The following is a 23,036-nucleotide window of genomic DNA, read 5'->3' on the forward strand; positions in this document are numbered from 1 at the left end:
TGTTGAATACTTTATTCTGATTGGTCAATTACGGCAGTCTGTTATTTTTTTATAACAGATCGTTGCGATGTATAACAGACCGTTGCTATGGACGCAGTTCTTGGACTCTGGAGGACCATTTTTGTGTAAAATTATTGATTTCTTAAATAAGTAGCCATGTAATAAACGGGATAGTGTACAGCGAGTTGGTCATTGTTGTGAAATAAACCCCAACAGGGCGATGCGGCACCCTGACGCGACTCATTATCCCTTACATGTCACATGTCACAATGATACAATAACCAAAACCAAGATGATAAATGAATAAATAAATAGCCTCATGCCATAATATCAGTATTATATTGATATTACAATATCACACCAGTGTTACGTCAAGCAATATTATATACTCCGCTTCATGACAGCGGTGTCTTCTGTGATGTTGCTTCGCTTCACTGTATTTTTATCCCACTGTCTACTATATGGACCACTATTATGAAAATAAAGTTGGGTGCAGCAGTCTCTGATTGGCTTATTTACAGCGTTTTGTTTTTAATGTGGCCTACTTAACAAAGTGCATTTCCTTGTGCATAAGAAACTAAAATTTAATAAATTGTGATATATGTTATAGATCAATATATCTATCTTGAATCCAACAGAAATGTGCTACAGTATAATACAGTAGAACTACATGAAAAATGTAATTTTGTTCTTCCAACAGAGGGCGTTAAATAAAAAGTTTCTACCGATGTGAGGTGACTCACTGAAGGATTTGAAGTGGATTTTTAGATGGTTCATATATATCCTCTCTCTGTCCCCTCAGAGGCCAGCAGAGAAATGTCGCTACGTGGTGGGCAGTGTCCTGTGTGAGGGCGAAGAGAAGCCGGACGAAGAACTGCAGAAGATGTACGAGAAGTATGGCTTCAAGCTGTTTTCTATGCCCGAAGTGAGCCACGCCGTGACCACCAGCTTCACCTGCACCACGCCTCTGTCGCACGTGCTGGGACCTTACAGGGTCTACCCCAGGCTCGCTTCCTACATCGAGGTACGGACAATATGAGAATATGTTTGCACAATGTGGATATACCTGTAATCGATGGAGTCACCCTGACACTCTTTTAGCCACATATTATCTGCAGTTAGTTATTCAGGATTTATCCCTGCTCTTATCAAAAAAGTAAAGGTTTAAACAGTGTGCATGTCTCAACTTGTTAGTAGACTGTTTCGCTCTACAATTGTTTTGTAACCTTCCGCATAGACAAGGCTATGCCATCATATGAAAAAGTAAGACAGGAGTTTTCTTCTTCTCTCTTCCTTTGGTTGCAGTGGATAGAAATCATCATCTGTCCTCTTTTCTGCTTCCTGCTTGTCAAAAGACCCCCACTCACGTGTTGTTTAATTCATCACATGAGCAGATGAGGTCTTTAAAGTAGATTAAGAATAGATGAAGTAGTAGGAAATGAAGGTACGTCTGAGTCCCGCGGCCCATATGCTGGGCTCCATGTCCTCAGGACAGGCCTCAAAAAGCTATTGACATTTACTGATGACATTTACACACATGGATTCGTTTTGGGGCATCCCACTGCATGAATAATGCTCCATGTGTGCTGGTTTTTGAGCGCATGCACGTGCGTGCTCGCACATCTGTCCATCTGTTTATGTAAGCGTCTGTCTTTTCACAGGAGGTAAAAAGGACCCACTTCTTAGTCAGAAAATGTACCAGCATGTATAGATTTTTCTCATATTTACCTTTTGTGAGTGGAACTTTTCTTTCTCGTATTCATGATAGTCAGAGACGTTGTGTTCACACAAATCTGTTCGATGGCAAAAGGGGTCACATTTGAGTGCTGAAATTCATTGGCATTCGTCTCTAATTCTGTGCACCTTTTTTTGTATTTTATCAGCAAACTGCAGTGTTTGAATTGCCTGCACAGACCCAATGAATCATTAGCATGCGTTGGTGCTGTTGTGCCACAGGTGTAGGCCTCATGCTTTACTGCGCTGCGTCGAGTCCTCCTTCTGTTGCTGTGTTGTGTCGAACACAGGAAAGTAAAGGGGGCAAGGATGCCGCCAGTGGCATTGTTCATTGGCAGTATCCGGCTCTGTCAGCTTATCAAAGCCATGCTAAAGATAGCCTGTGTGTCGCAGGCAGACCATTTCTGAAAGGTCTCAGTTGATTGTATTGTTGACTTTCATACTGGCCTTGTCCCAGAGTTTTCTTGATTAAATTCATTTGTTCAAAAAACACAATAACTGCACAACATATAATGTGGGATGAGCTCGAAAATGAACATCAGCGCCAGCGTCTTTTGCCTCCCAATTTGGATTGGCTAAGTCTCCATATACTGCAGTGTGCCATGTGTCTCCTCCATAGACTGTATTATAAAGTTGGACCACATGACAGCTCCCCAAAAGTGAAGCCAAAACATCTCGATCGCCCCCTGGTGGCTGGCTGCAGTATAGCGCATAATCTAAAACGTCAAAAAGTACACGTCAAATAAATTTTTCACAAAGATGGTTTCTGTCATTTTAGGTAGTTCTTATCACGCTGATGTATGTTCAAGTGTTCATTTTTCTGATGAGTTTGGTTGTAATGAGTTATTTTGATGCTACAAAAAGGGGGTGATGTGTTTTTACACTACAATTTTACACATTTATATTGTTGTAGTGGTATCAGTCCTGACCTACCAATTATAATCCTCAAAGAACCACTGTCTAGTCAACTTATCATTATTTACCAGCCATCTCATCTTTTTTGCAGTTTGGTCTCTGCGGCACGCTGTAACACCCGACATCAGAGGGCAGGACAAACTCTAACATGTGTGCACTGACACAGACTAAACGATCTCAAGGCATAGAAATAGCATCCCTCCGTGTTAAAATTTAGTAGTATTCCCCTTTAGGCACCAGTGCTGTTACATAATCATGCCCAGCGTTGGTGTGCATCTTTTGTGAGCATGCAGCAGAGCTGTCAGTCAGGCTAGCTGATGTCATTGTAGGGAACGCATCAGTTTTTACTCTCTCACACTTGTCCGCCATGAGGCAGAAGAGGAAGAGCTTGTCACAGTCCATCAGTTGACCTGAGTGCTATGACAGGTCGGTAAGGAGCTGCTCCTGTGCAGCTGATGGGCTAATAACACACTAACATCCAGTTTGAGTTGTGGAGTGGCGAGTGCACTATGCATAGCAGCTACAGCGAGGCAAATGAATAATGGAGCATGCTTTAGAGAGGCTTGGTTGGAGGGTGGTATGTGAATGCGCTAGAAATGAGTGCCTATATACTGTATGTATGATTAATTGAGTAGGTTTGTAGTATGAGGGACTCTGAAAGCAGGGGGACACTCGTGACGTAGCTTTGTACAACTTACAAGAAAAGATGACGCTCAATATATGTAGAGCGCTTACCATCTTTAACGTTGGATGGCTGTGTGTCTGGCCTCGCCGGTCAAGCTTTCTCTGTAACGCCGCGGGTTTTCACCTAGCGCCACCTGCTTCATTAACATTATGGTCCCCTTATAGCTTTGCATTTAAATCTGAAATATTGGCAAATTGGCGCTTTTGCTTTGACACCAAATCCTCGGCCATCGTCTTTCTGTTGACCCTCTGTCGTCCCGTGTGTGATATCTGTCTCCTGCAACTCTGTACGGAGCAGACACTTTTACTTTCTGCATGTAGCGTCCCTCGGCTGACTATGTGTTGATAACACGGCGCTGATACACGGAAATTAACTAGAGGGGTTTTATTTCTATTTCAAAAAAGCAAAACGATGGTGGGGGTGGTGGGAAGGTAATGTAATCAGTAATACCGTGTAACACCTGGAACGCAGACTACCGCGGTAAGCCTAATGTGTTGGCAAACAGTTGCTGACACATCTAGCAGACACAGAGCAACATTAGCATTAATTTTTTTAAGTTTTTGGCCTCTTGGCAAATTTTAGTCCAATACTCATTTTCTTTTAGCCCTGCTTTGGTTTTCACCAACTCCTGAGGGAAATACCCGGCTGCTACATACTCCACTATGTTCATCAGCTAGTTAATAACAGCGGGTCGTTTGGCGCTGGGCAGGTATTACACAGTGTGGGTTTATCAGTGCTTTTCAGCTGCTGCAGTTTAAAACAAGGGTGACGAGAAGGTTGGGACTAGGTGGGATGATAAAGGATTTTATCATGGATAGCGATAAAAAACTCACAATAAGTTGATCGTGGTGAATTTCCATTATCGGGATAATCGTGAATATCGTCTAGAGTGAATTGACAGAGCTGTCTAGCTCGCTATCATGGTAGAGAAGTGAAATATAGAGCCTGATTTAAAAAAATAAATAAAAAATAGGTCAACAGGAATTATCAGAAAGAACAGTCTCATATAATGTTGCTTTTTTTTTTTTTTTTTACATTTTATTCATCCTTTATTTGTCCTTTACAAGATTCAATAAAAAAGGATGCGAGTCCTGTCTGTGTTGCATTACAAATATTTGTTTCTTAACAAAATTTAAAGTGAAGTGATTCCAGTATGTTGTAGTGCCAGTTTTAGTTTTAAGCATAATCATATCGGGATAATATCGTGAATCGCAATTATTTTGGCCAGGATAATCCCTTTATGCTACACAAGACAAAACAATTTTGGTAACACTTCATTTTACAGGTCTGCAAATTTCATGGTAATTGGCTGATAATTAGCAAGTAACCTATTTGAAATTTCTTTGGAATTACTGCCAAATTACCCCAAAATTTACCTCAAAATTTATCAAAAATGACTTTATTATAAACAAGATTTAATAATTATATTCTAAAATAGCATATAATGGTTAAAATAGGGCCCTTAGGCTTGAGAAGTGGCTGCTCTTCATCGGAGATGGAAAACCAAAACTAATAGAATACACTTCTGATCAGGCACAAATCTCACCATTGTGTATAATGGTGTGATTCAAATAAGTTAGTTGCTAATTATTATCAATTAACTTTGTTTTCTTTTCGTGTAAATGTATTAAATAAATGACCAGCTATTGGGAAAAAGCGGAATATAATTATTAAATAATGTTTATAATAAAGTAATTTTTGATAAATCTTTAGGGGTAATTTGGCAGTAATTCCAGTGAAATTTCAAATAGGGTTACTTGCTAATTATCACCTAATTACCATGAAATTTGCAGACCTGTAAAATGAACTGTCGTCCCATGCCTGGTTGAGACTGAACCAAAACAGTAAAGTCGTGGGTGGACCAAAATTATTTGTTAAACCATGCTAAAATTCATCGTACCTCCAGGAATTATTACCTGACTCTGTACCAGACTATAAAGTTGGGGTTTTATCACCACAACACCATTCACTAGTCATTTCACCAGTGGTTCATATTAAAGTATTGATTAGGGCAGCTAAGACTGTGTAGGCCAGACTGGTTACTGTCTGACCCCGTGCCCAGCCTTCAGAGTACACCTCATGGCCTCCTATAGCGCTCCAGTTATCAGAGAGCAGGTTAAGTACATAACTGCCCTTTTTTTTCACTTGAACGGTTTCTCTCCGGTCCAACAGCATCATCTTACCTTGCCTTATCTCTTCTGTGCACCACACATAAGCTAATACACACACACCTGCATACACACTCACAAGGAAGTGTAATTGTGGCTTAAAAAGATCTGAAGTAGGCGATAGGTGCTCACTGTGTTTAATCCGGATGTTTTTAATGTGATGCTAATAATCAGAAGGTATCAATGAATTTGTGGGATCAGTATGATGTCTTAGATCTTGGTAATTTGTGCTCCACAGCTGTGTATTCATGTCAGTCTAAATGAAAGCAGTGAGTGAGTGAGTGAGTGGGAATGAGCGCAGGAAGCTTGTGTCATCTTCTAGTTAAAAAGCCCGACGGTGAGGGAAGGAAAAATGAACGGATAAAGAAGTAGCTTCACGCTATATTAAAGGATTTGGTCAAGCCCTGTTTGATCTTTGTGAAAACACCTTTTCAGGACCTAAAGAATGAAAGCGAACAATCACTGTGGGTGTTATTTTGGTGGCTGCGTCAGACAAAACGCCCAATATCCCCTGAGAGCAGAAACAAGATGAGAAACCGATAGCTCCCGTCCATTTAGTAATCCCTTTATCTGAATCGAGCTTTAAGCATCATGAAGGCGTTATTATTTTTTTCCCTCATTTCACTCTACACTATATCATGCCACAGTTTTGTTTGCCTCGCAGGTCCCACAGCAATTAAAATGTAGATCTGTAAACCCACTATATCTTGGGTTTGTATCATCTGGGGTATTCCACAATTGTACCATTTGGATGTATTCTATGTATTGTTGTTCTGTATGGATGCTCACATTGTGTTTGTAGAAGAAATATGTTATTTCAGGAAGAAGGAGGAATCATAAGCAGTGCTGACAAAACAATCTCAGTTTCAGCTCAAAAGCGCAGAATTGGAAAAACTTAGCTCTGTATCAGCATTTAAGCACATTTTCCTGTTTCCCCTAAATTTAGTCTCTGGAAAGAAAGTCCAAGCAATTTACCACTGTCACAATGATAAACAACAAGCTCAGTCTGAATTAGTAATGTCGCCATATGGGCCTGCCACCCACAATGTCAGGTGTATGGGTTTTTTTCTGTGCCAGTTGTGCAGCAGGTGAAGCTGACAAAGTGAGGATTAATGTGTGTCTCTGGGTGAGGTCTTAGAGAGGGTGTCGCATGGAGACTCCATAGTTCTGCTTGGAGCTCACATGGTTAACAAGTAGAAACCTGGAGTGCCGTTATTAGGATAAATAGCTTGCCTGATATGAACCCAAGTGGTGTTCGGACATTGGAGGTCTGTGCTAGATATGAGCTATCCATAACCTGCAACAAGCGGCAACCTCCTGTGATGAGAAATGAAGCCAACGTGGAAGTACCAAAAACTGCAGTCCTTCAAATGGCCACTTGAGGCTGGCTCCAAAAGTGAGTCAATCCCCATTGACCCCCATGTTGAAATGCCCAACTTTACACCAGAAATAAACATGTGTACAGCCTGGTACAAAAAATGGTTTTGGTCTCTATAGCTAATTTCCCCTTTCATAACAACTGTATGGGGGCTGAATTTTTATACAACTCACCCGTTAAAATTATATTAAGGCTTAAAGTTGGGCATGAGTGCATGTTTGAGTGACAGGTGGGTGCCGTACCAGGTCGCTAGCTGTCTGCTCTGCCGCGTCAGGCCCGCCTCCGCTCCACCGACGATCGACCTCTTTGACCTTTTTTGGATTAGCCATGAGTTGGTTGGCTGTGTCATCGACTGCCAAGATGGCGAGAGTTGGAGCCACCCACTTTGAGCTTCACAACGGCTCTGCAGAAACCTATGGGTGGCGTCACGGAGACTACGTCCATATTTTATAGTCAATGGATGTCGCACAATTTGTTCACATCCAGTGGGTCTGCATTTAATAGTTCATTAGTTGACCTTATACTAGGACACCTTAGGCCAAAGACTGATGATTTACTATCATCAAATAGGCCATCAAATCTGCTCCTGTATGTCTTCGACACTCAAGGAAGAACTCACCTGATCCTACACCTGCTGGTGAGTTGGATTGGGTAAGCAGCTGGACAGACTCGATGAAACCAAACGTGCATTAACGGTGAACTGGAAACGTCCGAGGTCTTCAACTCCCATCTCCAGAGGAGTTTTCGGGAGTGTTAAGCAGGTGATCGGTGTTCTTGAATGTGCTGTAATAGCTTCATCAACCCTCAGAGAACAAAAGCATTGGAAATTCCTGGGCTGCGATATCATCTGTAAAATCAAGATAAAAATCTTTGTTATTACTGGCATCGATCTCCCACTGCAGCGAGGTGGAGCTTTGATTGTATTTGCTGGCAAAATGGAGGCGACTCATGTATCTGTTTTCACCTTTTTAGTGAGTGGCACCTTCATGTTTTACCACTGCAGAGTGTTGATTCCTCACCTCCATTCTGCTCATGGTTTATGCACCAGCCACTCGTCTCCATCTTCTTTGATGTTATTATTTGTTGAATTAAATATAGAAATTTTGTTTTGCATGTCCACAGCATCTATATTTCATGCAATGGCCTGATTACGGGTTAGCCAGTGGAACTGCGCTGATTTCAGGTGTACCCACCGAGTAAACAACAACTAGAAGAGAGAACTGCTCTGGTTAGATGGCTCCGAAGTGAATTGTGAACTATGGAGTTGTATTGTTTTATTCTCTTTACAGGCATTGAGGTTTACTGTCAGCACATCAGAATAGTCTAGAACAGTGGTTCTACCTATTTTCCATGTAGCTCCCCCCTACTTGTATCTAAGAAAAGCTGAGCCCCCGTGACGTCATCACTCTAAAAACAAAATGTGATTCTTTTGAAGTGAAGTCTTTTTTTTTTTAATCAAATCAACTTTCTTTAATGAATAGAACATCGTCAGTTTCATCAACATATACAACGTGATTACATCTTGACAGTTTTGCCAAGTGAATGCAGATACATAATATGATCTTTTATTTGTAACAACTTAATTTATTTTACTTATACTTAATTACTTGGAGCCAAAATAGATGTTTTGTTATTGTGGATAAATAGATGTAATTAATGGTGTTGTTAGATTGCTGCTAGATCGCCCCGTTAATACAGGTGCAGCGCTTTGTGTGCTTCAAGCGGGAGAGCAAATCCGTTTTTTAACCACAGTGAAAATGTTGTTTTTGAAAGGCTAAACGCCAACAAATATGGATTGAAGCAGAATATTTGGTTAGATTTTGCTACCGAGTAGCAAAAAAATAAATCTTTTTAAATAGTTTTATATACAAACTTTTATATATATTATCCAGTAAGTGTGTTAGTATGATTTTAGTTATACATGAGCAAATCCAATTTTGACAATTCCAGAGCAGACAAATCCTGGTGCACCCCCTGTGATCTTTGGCGTCCCCCTAAGGGGGCCCGGACCCCAGGTTGGCAACCACTGGTCTAGAAAACACAATTTTTACTATATTGCATCTTCTTTGTCTGTGTTTATGTCAGTCTTTGTGTCTTGCACCATGTGTGTGTGCAGCTGAAACTGTATACTGTCAGTCAACCAGCAGGATATTGAATGGAGAATCGAGATACTCCTGTTAAACAACTCTGCTTTCACCACCCATATACTGCAGATCTGTCTCACTGAGTCTCTGTCTCTACTAAAGACACACATACACAGACCATTTATTATTATTATTATTATTATTATTAATAATAATAATAATAATAATAATAATAATAATAAATCTTGTTACATGGTTATAAAGCCAATTATTTTCCTCTCAAAGTCAGGTGAAGGAATCTCCGCCGACTCACTGTTTCTCATCCCAGCATTTCTGAATATCATGCCTTAAGTGACAGCTCATATTCATCTAGCTGACAGAGCTAAGTTCAGGTACAAGTTTGGGGAATTGTTATTGAGATAACTCTTTTTTTTTGGCTTTGTTCCATAGCATTTTGACACCCCACCCACCCACAGAAGCCTCTGGGCTCATAGATAGTAGCTATACAAGGGTGTCTAATTATCTATTCAGGATTATTTGAGGCATTGTTCAGAGATTGTATTTTATTCCTTTTTGTCCTGCCTTTTCCACCTGTCTCACTGTACAAAGTACATGATAATGTGATGTGCTAATAGGCTTTCCTTTCCTAATTATTTTGGGTGGATGCTGGTTGTTTTCAGCAGCAGAGAAGGGACTTAACAAGAGACAATTTTTCCTAGAGTCAGACAAACCTACATATGCTTTTGTTACACCTTTGTATGTAGTTTAAGGCTTACCGTAGCTCACTTTATGTATATGCAATCAAAGGAGATCTTCAGCATATAGAGTGCTGCAGGACTGAGTCCTACAACCTGGAAATGAGTTGGCATTTTAGCACTTACGGTTCCCTCGTCTCAAGTGTCAATAGGTTTTTTGAATCTGTTTTTAGTTAGATGCCTGAAATAAGTTCTGTGGTTAGCGAGATTTTAACGTTTTTAAGCTTTCACGTGTCTCAAAAAAAGTGTCTTAGGCGGTTGCTAACAAGTGGTTAATGGGACTACTAAACATCATCCCGCCGGCTCGTCCGCCTTTACAGCCTCGTTGTGTATAATTGTGTTCATGGGACCGTGGTGTCTATAGCCTTAGCTTTAAAACGTAAGCTTTTTACTTCTGCCAATTACATTCATACTTCAAAAGTGGTGTTCATTTGTGAAGATTATCTTGCTGAACAACACGTGTAAGTATCATAAACGTTTGTTTACCACAGAGCTTATTTTCTGCAATAATCCAAAACCCAATGGAAAAATCCCACTGGGTTTTAGTCGAGGGAACCAGGGCAATACTAATTTCCTTGTTGGCCTACAAAAATATGTCACCCCTTCTCCATTGTGCCTTCAAACGGCAAGCCATGAAAAATCCCTTTAAACTTAATAAACATTAACTGCTTGAAAGTTTTGGTAAAGCTTCATTTTACAGGTCCGCAAATTTCATGGTAATTAGGTGATAATTAGCAAGTAACCTATTTGAAATTTCTACCAAATTACCCCAATATTTACCTCAAAATGTATCGAAAATTACTTTATTATAAACATTATTTAATAATTATATTCTGCTATTTCCCAGTAGCTGGTAATTTATTTAATACATTTCCAGGAAAAGAATACAAAGTTAATTGATATGCTTCATTTCCATGTCTGCAGGTAAATAGATTATAATTCCCTGAATCATGACATTAACTACCAGGTTACATTTGTGGAGACAATAAGTCACACAGTGGTGAGATTTGTGTCTGATCAGAAGTGTCTTCTATTAGTTTTGGTTTTCCACCTCCGATGAAGAGCAGCGCACAGCTGTTATATGCTATTTTAGCATATAATTATTAAATAATGTTTATAATGAAGTAATTTTCTATAAATTTTGAGGTAAATATTGGGGTAATTTGGCAGTAATTCCAAATAAATTTCAAATAGGTTACTTGCTAATTATCACCTAATCACCATGAAATTTGCAGACCTGTAAAGTCTTACCAATGTTCCTTCTTTTTTTTGTTGTATTTCTTGCTGCCCAGTGACACCATGTTAACCCTCATGAGGCACTTATGCTTTCTATCAATAGACCACAGACCCTAATGCAGCATTATCTGAGCAAGCTGTCTGCAGTATCATCAGCCATGATGAGGTTTTACACGGCTCTACGCTGACCCTCCCAGCTCCTTTTGTCAGGCAATGAGAAGTTTAAACCAGCCCAAAGGGAAATAGAGGCGTGGGGGAGGAGGCGTGACAGGATTCGACATCTTTAATGCCTCCTGGGCTCCGGGCGTAGACTCCCTTAACTGCTCTCTGTTCAGCAATTTCTGCGTGGGATGGCGCAGAAGGGGCAGGGGTTGTGGCTGCGACGGCATCAAAGAGCAGAAAGCCAAAAGAGAGTCGATAAGTGAAGTGTGAGCTTGTGAGCAGAGCGTCTCTGTGGCTGATTGCTTGGTGGAAATTAGAGTTAGAGGAGGCACAAGCCTGTTACGTCTGCTCTTTGTGTGTTTGTGCTTTAAAATGCAGGTTGTGGTGAGAGCGAGATAAGTCTCCTTCATTATTAATGCTGTCATTCCACAGCATTGTTCCCTCCATTACAGGTTTTATTGGTTTACACTTTTTGAGGGCTTTCAAAAATAATGACCTGAACATAACAGAAAGCAACAGTCCAGAGATGGAGGCAGCCTCTCACCTGCAACTCTTATTCATATTGTGTGTTTACAATTAGTGTGCCTTGTTATCCCTTCACTCTGTCTGTGGAGGAAACACTTGGCTGTAGATGCACAAGGCTATATTTAGACACCAGTGACGCTCATGGCAGTTTCATCACTTTTTTCTTTTCTTGCCTATAATGAAGTGGGCTGTGATGTGCTGAAGCCCTGTGTACACGCTAGGGCTGAACGAAATGGGAAAATATCGAATTGTCATTTTTAGACCAATATTACGATTATGAGTCAGTATGCAATTTAAAAAAAAAAGAAAAAAAAAAGGTTCCTTATTGTCTGTATTATTCACTATACACAAGCAATAAATCATTCTAGTATGACCAACACAACATTGGATACAGTAAACATATAAACTTCTAATCTTTCATGTCGGCCAGGTCTACGTGTTATGATGAAATGAGATGAATTGATGGATAAATTGATATTAATAACATGTGTTTATTTAGCTATTGAATTGTAAAAATCTTCAGAGTAGTAGAATATTATAACTTGTAATTCAAGCCCTGTAAACGTAATGTAATCATCATGCCTTAAATCTGGAGTAGGCAGTTTATTTTTGGCATCATTGGACAAAATATTACATAATAAGCTATAATAACCTTTCAGCATATTGTAATTCAAGTGTTCTGAGAGATAACTAGACTTCCGAACCTCCTCATGTTCTCTGTTCAGCAATTTCTGCGTGGGATGGCGCAGAAGGGCAGGGGTTGTGGCTGCGACGGCAATTCTGGCGTATTTTGCCTTTCCCAGAAAACTGCTATACCACTTGAATAACAACATGCTGAAAGGTTAGCTGACAGGACCTATTCTGCTTAATGAGTAGGCCTACTTTTGCTTTTGATACTTGAAATATATATTATTCTTTCATGAACCTGAATTGTTTTACTCCATGAGATAACGTCTAAAATTTAACTCTTAAAATTTGGTCAAGTTAAGTTTATGTTTTCAAGTTTTTACAATCTGGAGATATGGTTAATTGATATGTTTATCCCACTTCTCAAACCCAAAGGCCCTATTTCAACGATTATATGCTATTTTAGCATATAATTATTAAATAATGTTTATAATAAAGTCATTTTCGATGAATTTTTAGGTAAATATTTTGGGGTAATTTGGCAGGAATTCCAAAGAAATGTCAAAATAGGTTACTTAATATTTATCAACTAAATACCATGAAATTTGCAGACCTGTAAAATGAAGTGTTAGCAAAAACGGCCGCCGCTCTAACCATCCTGCTATGTTGATTTGAATGGGAATGTCCGTTCTACTCTCTCCTCCAGTGTTTCTGCTAAGGTAATGGCTCACTGGCTGTGGCCTCATGTTTAGCATACAAACACGAGAGTGGTATCGACCTTCTCATCTAATTCTCATCAAGAAACCAAACAAGTGTGTTTCCCAAAAACGCTGAACTGTTCCTTTAAGTGTTTGATTTACTTGCACCTTTCAAGCCCATGTTGTAAACATTTAAGCGGTCCCGGGCTTTAATCATTCTGCCAGTCTCGTAACGTCGGTGTGAGGCTCCTATTCTTAGTGACAGTCCAGTGATGCAGTGATGCAGTAAGTGAGGTTGATAGCAGGCAGACGCGTTTGTGGTGGTCTTATTGATTCCTGCTCCCCTTCTGGCTCTGGGATACACTTCCCTCTGGAACTCCAGCTGGGCATCACACACCATGCTGCCAATTAGACTCTGTCTTGTGAGCACACTCTGACAGGTAGTGTTTTCACTGTCGTATTTGTGACCTGTGTGTATTTCCGTCCGCATTCTCTACTGTGTGTTTGCACGCCGTTGCCGTTCGGCTGGCTGTTAAATCAGCCTCTCACACTTCTGACCCACTCAACCTCACCTATTGATATGTGAATAATGGTTGCCATGGCAATATTGTCACTAAGGCACGGTGTTTTTGTGTTTTTTGATAGAGAACCGTAAGTTCCACATGCAGGTATTTTGGGCATGTGAAGGTTTTTAACGTGTCCTCGAAATTGTGGTAACTTTGAAATGTGCTTTGATGTGATGAATAAATGTGTAACACATTATGTTTCCTTGATTTTCAACCCTGTCCTTTTTCTTTCTGAGATTAAAAATCAAGCAGCTTGTTCATCAGATAACTCAGTGAGTTTTATTGACTTGATTTCAGCTTATTGCATTCCAGCTAAGTCGGCAAGGACATCTTGGCCATTAAACAGAAGTTCACAGCCTTTGAGAAGCAATTCTCCGTAGGAACTTTGGGCTCAGACTAAATCTGTCCGTTTGAAGTAGCAGATTGTGGAGGAGTGGGTCTGTGAAGATTAGGTTTATCTTTGCATCATCGTCCTTACAGGAGGTCCATGAGGCTGTACACTGAGCTCGGGTTGGACAGACTACTCTGTGGACATCTTAAAGAGCAGAGTGAGGAGCAGTTTTATTTTGACCACCACTATCAGATATAATTGTGGGACTCTTGCTCTCTGTTCAAGGTTAATTTATTGTCATTCTACAACACGCAAGTTATAGTCCCTTTATGAGTAGTCACTTTTCCTGTTAAAACGTGATAACTTATTGTTATATCATAAAACGTTTCATGGTTATCATGAAATGTTTCTGTTTTGGATTGTTGGAGGGGTACTAATGTTATCAAGTTTAGTCGCAGACAGTTGGTTAAGGGTCATTCAATTCTCATGCATATGGTAAGATTATATCTTTTATGCACAACAGCTACCAGTAAGCGTGAATTGTTTTTTTGTGGTTCATCACGTTGGTGGCAAAACTTGTTGTTGCATTTCAGGTTAGGCTCTATTTTAAAAATGAGCCCGGGCCTGGGTCAGGGTGGACTAGTCTGGGTTCTGGTCTCTGTGGGCTTTAAGTTTTTGGTCTGATACAAACTCTACTCCCAATCACACCGCTGTTCTCTTCTGTGAGCAGTCAGGTCTTTTTGTGGTTGTGGCCACAATAAATATAATGCAACACTTTGACACAGCAGCTACAGTATATATGTCTAAACTGCTTAAGAACCACAGCTCTGTGCTACAGTGTGTTCATAGATATTAATTAGCCTTTTAGCCAAAAACCTGTCCTGAGCGAGCAATTACCGTACACTCAGCATCAACTTCAGCTTTGAAGACGAAAGCTTTAAAGTATTTATGATCGCCAACCATAGTGGGCTCATATGCCGAGAAGAAATTCATGTAATTTCAGGTTGGAACATAATGTTATATATCAGATAGACAAAAAAAGAGTAAGACCATATAAAGTCTGTTGTCTGCTTTAGTGTACAGATTAGGGCTGTCCTCGACCAAAAAATTCTTAGTTGACTAACACTCACGATTTTGTCGACTAATCGATTAGTTGATTTAATCGATAGATCTGTAAAACTGAGTTCCTCCACAAAGAATCACACAAAAGCACCGCTTTAAATCGTGTGTTTACCGGAGATGTGCTCATAAGTTTCTTGGAAATAAGTCATTCAGTATGAAAAAAGCATAAAAAATACTAATCGCCTTAAGAAATCTTAGTTGAAAAAGACCAAAACGACCGATTAGTCGACTAATCGACTAAGAGGGGCCAGCCCTAGTACAGATACTGCTGACAGAAATCCTAAAAAAAAATAGAAATTGCTGTTTGCATCAAAAGCTATTATAATTTTAATAACAACACCAATTTAGTTATTGGAAAAATAATAGTTTTTTTTGTTGCATTTTTGCTTTTCTGAGTGTGTCCATGTCGGTGTCATTTGCACATTGTCTGTGGCGTCAGATAATTATTTCGGAGAGTTTTATAAAATGAGTGAGACAAAATGAAAGAGGATGTGTTTTGAATGGTCATCAGATAGTATCTGTTTGCTGTGTGTCCTTCCTGGTTTAGCACACGTGCCTGCTTTACAAAAAAAGACATAGATGCCATCTGAGAATAACCAAGCAAGCCCATGTGGCTCTGTTGGTGAGCAGAGGATGAAATGTGCCTCACTGTATTTTAAATTCTCTCCAAGTTTGCTCCTCAGCCTCAGATTCTCACCTCAATCAAAGGTCTCTCTATTTGCCCACAACTGATAGTCAACCCTTGATCTCCATCTCTCACGTAGACCTGACCTCCAGGTCAGAAACATATTGTCCTATGGACCACATGCATCCTGTCCCTTCTATCAATCTGCCTCTCTGGCAGTCCTGCAGTGAAAAGGCCACACTGTCTTGCCCCTGTGGCTGAGCAAATATTAAATAGATGCCAGATTACTGAGAAAGACCCCTCTGTGTGGAACATACGGCATCTAATCCACAACCCCTCTGGCTGTGGAGACACAGGAGGAAGAGCAGGGGCAGAGGTGTCAAAACAGATCAGCTGTTGACATTTCCTAAAATGCGTGTTTCGCTTTTCTGTCTCTTGGTTGTATAGCTGTTGTTATGCTGCAGACCTCTTTCTCTGTGTGTTTGTTTGTTCTCCAGTGGATGCATACTAAGATGCTGGGCTTATGTAAAGTAGCCACACAGACACGCACTAGCCTTTGGGCACTTCCGTACCAACAGCAGGGGAAAGGAGTAATATTATGAGGGGAGACGGGGCATGCTGTGTTTATGTTGCAGAAGTGGTGATAATCTGGTAACACTATGCTGGATGCTATGTGAATGCAACTTGTTCTACAATGATACTGTGGTTCGGGTCTCCTTTATTTTGCATTTCTGTTCTGTCTGTTTAACATTTGCTTTACTTCAGTAGTTATTACTATATTTATACTATGTATTGTATATAAATGAAGCTAGGAGTGTTTGTCTAGTGTGGCAAACTTGTACGAGCCCATCTCACAAAAACAAACCAAGTAGCGTAAGGATAATTAGAATAAGAGCTGCAGATCAGATCCCCGGGGGCAAATAGGGACATTACAGTTGCTCTTATATAAACATAACAAGATTTAAGAAAATTTAAATAAAGGAGTAAGTAACATGTAGATTATGTGCATAATGCTACACTATATACCTCAATATGTGTAGAGAAATATAAGTAAATAATAAAAATAGGAATAAGAAATGAGAATATAAGAGATATGCAAAAATATGTGCATTAAAGACATACAATATATAACATATAACCACAGTAAGTAAATACAAAATGCCAAGAAGTGGGATCGATTAAATGGGTTGAGTATAAATGCAAGAATAGTATAAATATTAATTAAATAGAAGAATATTTCTTGAAATGTACAATATAAATGCGGTATTAATGCCATTATTGCACAATTGAATTATTGCACAGGTGTATTAATAACAAAATGGTCTTGCTTAAGGCCCATTGAGAAGTACTTTATTTAAGGTTATAGCCAAATGATATTTAATAATCAAACCACTGATGCTACATACATGCTGTAATGTCAGAGACAGCCCAATAACAGCCGTGTCAACCATGTTTCACCATGGCTCTGCAGTTGACAGGTAGGTCACAAACTTTCTTGCTCACAGTAATGAGGGCAGTATAATAGGGAAATGCTTCCTTGTTATATCTGAGAACCATGGTTATATAAAAAATAACCTTACATTAGTTTTGACTCTATTGTCTGTGAAATATATAAAAATGAAAACTGTAGCACCATGGTCTCTGAAGCTGAACCTCCAGCTCTAATAAACAGAGCTGGAATAATAACAGATGTGCAAGTTAGACAGCACCCACACTGTGGACAATGAGGCTGTGAAAGTGTGGAAATGTCTCATACAAAGCAGCGACATGCAGTTCTGAAAAGTGAAGCCAATGTGGAAGTGGCTTAAACCTACATTGTTTCTAAAAGCCTGCAGGGTGCGACTCCTCTGCTTGCAAAAAGAAGTCTGATTGTATTGAAGTCCATGAGAAAATGATTTATTACCTCAGTAAACATTGTAATATAGACCATAAAGCAGGGGATGCTTTAGGGCGTTGCTACCTTGTGATTTACAGGTCGCTACCACGGCGTTGTCCGGTCTGGAAGTTGTCCGTGTTTTCGTCTTACAACTTTAACCCTTTCACAGTGTGTTTTCAGTCAACATATTCTCACAACAATTGATTTCTTACGAATAGTAATTCCTCATTTTTGTGCGTTTTCCTACGAATGTCCAGCGACAATTTCCGCTCAATTCTTTTCAAAATAAACTTCCGTCTTTACAGGAAACAACTTGGTAAGGTTTAGGCAACTAAACCATGTAGTTAGGGTTAGGCAACAAAACTACTTGGGAAGGATTAGGAAAAGATCGTAGTTAAGTTACGCCAAACTGGATATGGTCACGCTGCACTGAAAGTAGCGTAACTTAAGTACGGAAGTTCCGTAACAAAAACTACCCAATTAGGTTTAGGAAAAGGTCGCAGTGTTAAAATAACAACGGAAGTGGCATAATTTAAGTACAATATGGTGACGGCCAAAAAACAAGATGGCGAAGGCCAAAACGCCGAACTCATGCTTCAAAACTGCAGTCAACAAACCAACAGGTGACATCACATGACTATGTCCACTTCTTCTATACAGCCTATGGTCTCATGTTGTCACATCTGCATCCAGTATTGAATCGTGTGAAGCAGATTCCTTTATTGTAGCGTGTTAAGATAAAAACCCTGAGTCTCTTATGATCAGACGTGAGCTTTCATCTCTTTTGTTCTCATCAGTGTTGTCCTGTGGCCACTTCCTCTGTACCAGCATCACTGCCCACTTGCTGCTCTGAACCGCTTTGATTCCCCCTAAGATGCCAAAGAGGGGAAGGTCTGGCAATAGACGCTGTGTCGTCTCATGTGAAAGTAATTGTCAAATACCTTTTGTGCCATTGTGTCCTTCCTCTCTCTGTCCCAGGCGGCTTCACAATCCATGTTACGTTTGAACCTGTGGTCCATTCTTGTAGCCTCCATGAGAAAGGAAATGTCATCGTGCTTTTAATGGGATTAAAAGAAGTCCTCAGGGAAACCACTCAAAAGAATATAAAGAGAGAGATCAGACAATAAAACCAAATAGAAAGACTTACTGTAAGTTAAATGTCACTCCAAACCTTTTTTATGAAGTTCGTCATGTGTTGGCAGTATCTCACCAGATGTTTTACTGTTTGCAAAATATATAAACAACATATATACCAATACATATAGACTAATCATAAAAGTGGTCACTTTTCAGCTATGGTGACACCAGGGGACATATCTTTAGAGTTTTTTGTCTTGACTCATAATGGTGTTTTGTTGAACTTTGTGACCCAATTTGTTGTTTTGGATTGCTGGTTCCATCTCTCAAGTCCTATTGATTCTTCAATGATGATTCTGGGATAGGCAATCCAATGTGCAGTGGTAATTTAAACCTTTAATGAAGTCAGTAGTGGGCCGTCTTTAGCAGCCAGTGATGGGGAGTCTGTAAGCTTCAGAGAGCAGTTTGTCCTTTTAATTAAGCAGGTGTTTACTTAGGACTCTCATCCCCTCTTATACTCACTAGGTGTGTGTGTGTTTGTTGGTGTATGACTTTGTTTGTCTGTGTTCTTATGTACTTGTATGCATCCCTTCCTATGTACAGTTAATTCCAAAAGGGAGGAATTTACTTGTATTTATTTAATTATTGTGCAGCAGACACTGACATCCTCATGTAATAACAGCTCTCTATAAACACCTGAAAATTGACTCAAACTGCAGTTACATTTTTACTGACCCTGAGGGCAGATGCACCCTCATTACGGCCTTGTCTAAAACATGTCACAGGCACTCATTGGATTACTGCTGTTGTGTATACCGTAAAATCTCATATAAAAGGCAGTTTCAAATAATCTAAATAATAAATCTCAAACAGAGGGCAACCTACGGGTCTGAGAAGTGAAGCCAATGCGGAAGTGCCTTAAACTTGCATTGTTTCTAATAGCCAGCAGGGGGCGACTCCTCTGGTTGCAAAAAGAAGTCTGATTGTATAGAAGTCTATGAGAAAATGAGCCTACTTCTCACTTGATTTATTACCTCAGTAAACACTGTAAACATGAGTTTATGGTCTCAATCGCTAGTTTCAAGTCTTCTTCAATACAGCATGATGTTCATTTAGTAAATTATGGTCCCATTTAAAGTAAAATAGACCATAAAGCAGGGGATGCTTTAGGGCGTGGCTACCTTGTGATTTTCAGGTCGCTACCACGGCGTTGTCCGGTCTGGGAGTTGTCCGTGTTTTTGTCTAACAAACTTTAACCCTTTCACAGTGTGTTTTCAGTTCATGGAAGTTAAATATAACCTTTTTGGTCGCCTAAAAATGTCTTATTCAGCATTCGGTTGTACTTAGCTCCACCTTCTCGTGTCACTTCTGCTTGGTAAAAAACAACATGTCGAACTTGAGGCTTCAAAACGGCAGTCCACAAACCAATGGGTGACGTCATGGTGATTACGTCCACGTCTTATATACTGTACAGTCTATGTTCTCAAATAATAGGGTAACATTCCCTGTAGCCTACAACATTTCTTAACAGAAATAATGTTTTAATACTCTTAATTAATGTCAGTCTTCTTTGCCCTTCTCATTGAGTTAGAATCAACAGTAGCTTTACACATCAACATGAGCTCATAGCAGCAAATTAATGGAGCAGAAATATATGGGGATCCCACTGTGACGATGCTGTGTGACGGCATGACTGCAGGCAAATAGGGATAAATGAGACAATATTGTGCACAAGGGAATTCTGTGGCGCTAAAAATGAATGTGTGGTTGGCTATGGCTGCAACACTGGCTTAGGTGAGAGGCTCAGTGCATCCTATCTAGGTCACTAGTCAGTCGCACGGCTAACACACATATAGACAAAACACATTTACACTCACATTCACACTCACACCTACAGACAATTTAGGGTTTCCACTTCACCTAACCCTCGTGTCTTTGTACTTTTGAGAACATTTGAGCAGCTGGGGAAAACTCATGCAGACACAGAGAGAACATGCACACATCATGTTAGGTCGTGTTTCACTTTGGATTTCACCAACTACTCGAGAAACTAGTTGCTGAAACTCATTAAATTTTCTACAACTATGGAAAGACAGGCTGATGTTGAGCACATTTGCCTTATTTCCATATTTGCGTGCGTTGAAAGCCTGTTTGCAGCTGAACTTGCTGGCAAAATTACCCATCAGCAGCCAGTATTGCCATACTTTATATGCTTCCTATCATTTAAACATCATTGGTTCTGCAGCTAAAACTCAGCTGGCTTGACATCCCGACAGCACAATTTGAAATTGAACAGTGTTGACAGTTAATGCATTTCCCTACTTTAACTATCCAATACTTTTTAAAGTAGGAGCACCATCTTGTTTGAATCATTAGTATTTGATGTAAATGAATTTGAAGATGTGTTTTGCCTTGTATGAGATCAACGGTAAAGATCAGGATAATGATGCATGATAATGCAACATATCCTACAACGGTACGTATGTTATCTTACGAAAAGTTATTCCTCATTTTTCGTGCGTTTTCCTTTGAATGTCCAGCAATACGTGACGCACGTGTCAATTTCCGCTCCAGTCTTTTTAAAATAAATGTCCGTCTTCACAGGAAACAAGTTAGGTTTAGTCAACATAACTACATAGTTAGGTTGAGGAAAAGATTGTGGTTTGGGTTAAAATAACACCAGAAGTGGTGTAACTTAAGTACGAAAGTTGTGTGACAAAAATTGCTTAGTTAGGTTGAGGAAAAGTTCATGGTTGGGTTAAAATTAGGGATGCACCAACTTTGTCAGTCCAGATACCGATAGTGATACCTAGGCTTTGGGTATCGGCCGATACCGAGTACCGATCCGATACCAGTGTTTAATTAATAAGATGTATGCCTCACTGTGTGGAAGTGACTGGGATCTTTCTTTTATGTGGCTTGACTTAAATATTGCTTTCCGAACTTTGTAGAACAAAATGTGACCCATAAATACATATATATAAATTTACTGAATTGTTCTTCATTATTAAAGTCGTACACCAACAACTTGGTAAAAAATCTTCAAAATTAACGGGAATTATAATTCAAGTGTAAACCTTTTTAATGCAGCAACCAATTGGTCAAAACTTAAACAGGAATTCAAATTACAGTATATAATGTATATAGTATATAACCATAAAATTGAATTGAATAGATCTGCCCCATTGTCACCGATATCCGATCCAGCTATTTGAGTCAGTATCGGCTCGATCCAGTATCTATATCGGTGCATCCCTAATTAAAAGAGCTCTGGAAGTGGCGAAACTTAAGTACGGAAGTTATGTGACAAATAAATCAACGTTGACTTCTGGTTTCACACGGTGTACGAACAACAACATCGGTCTCCTGGCGAGTCCTGGCGAGTCAACATCAGGGTGGATGTTGTTTGACCCAACCATCCACCCTGACCTCCTGCCTACACAGCGTTCGTCACTCTTCATACTGCCTGGTTCACAATTATCTGGATTACATACAAATTGATTAGTGGGATATATATGATTTACAAAGCATAACTTTTTGCAGGTATAACTCATAGACTGTACGGTGTCGCTACGAACGGTGTATGAGAACAGCCTGAGTAGTGCCATGTCAAAACTCCACCTTGCACCTTTACTACATATACAAACTCCATCTGAATGTACTGTTTAGTGTTTCCAGCCCCTTCGAGCATCTTTCCGTGGACAGCATACTCACTGTATGTGACATTCTAGATAGCAGCAGCCTGGAGCTGCAGTGGAAACAATCTGTGTGTAACAGATGCCTGGTGAGCCATCCCTCATTAAAAGAGATGAGACATCAGTGGTTTGTACTGTGGAGCCTGGAGAAATGCTTCATGGGTGCAAATATTGATTCTGTTTACTCTCTCCCTGTGGGATGAATGTTGTAGATCCATGTGGTTGAATATTTGCTCTGATTAATGATCAAAGACTGAAGTCAGATTTTGCATGTCGACAGTGGTCAAAGAGTTCATTATTCTCAATATGTATACAAACAAAGTGTGCATTTATCGGTGTTCATTTTGATTGTTTTGAAAGTAAATTTGGTTAAAATCAATAATATTAATTAGTGAAAATCAAAATTTAAAAATACCATGTGTAGTGCAACCATTTATTGTTTGTTTTATTACTAAAAGGTAATTTATAGTTTCTCGCATATTCATTTTTCTGAGCTGTGCTGCTGCAAGATGACATTGTTTATTTGTTAACTACAACGAGTTGTCTTTTTAATTGCAATAGGAAAAAGACAATCTTTGGATTTATGAAAACCAAAAATCTGTGAAAATTGTAAAAAAAAAAGGGGAACACCAAGCCTTAAGCATTAGTTTTGGTTACAAATAGTTCTATGAATTCATATTTATTTTAAGACATTAATGAAATAATTCATTGTTCGATTTTTCTGAAAGAAAGAAAGAAAGAAAGAAAGAAAGAGTAGTGTTGTAGCTCCTCACTGCA

The 23,036-nt window shown here is 39.5% G+C and overlaps 1 protein-coding gene across 1 annotated transcript in view; it reads left to right on the top strand.

The window, feature by feature from the left end:
- tex264a (testis expressed 264, ER-phagy receptor a) overlaps positions 1 to 23,036 on the top strand; it is an 82,831-nt gene that overhangs the window by 14,823 nt on the left and 44,972 nt on the right. Inside the window, exon 2 of the mRNA XM_074634388.1 lies at positions 803 to 1,024. Coding sequence (XP_074490489.1) covers positions 803 to 1,024 — 222 coding nt within the window. The remainder of the gene's footprint in view (positions 1 to 802; positions 1,025 to 23,036) is intronic.

Source organism: Sebastes fasciatus, chromosome 1 (assembly GCF_043250625.1).
Source record: "Sebastes fasciatus isolate fSebFas1 chromosome 1, fSebFas1.pri, whole genome shotgun sequence".
Classification (NCBI taxonomy): Eukaryota; Metazoa; Chordata; class Actinopteri; order Perciformes; family Sebastidae; genus Sebastes; species Sebastes fasciatus.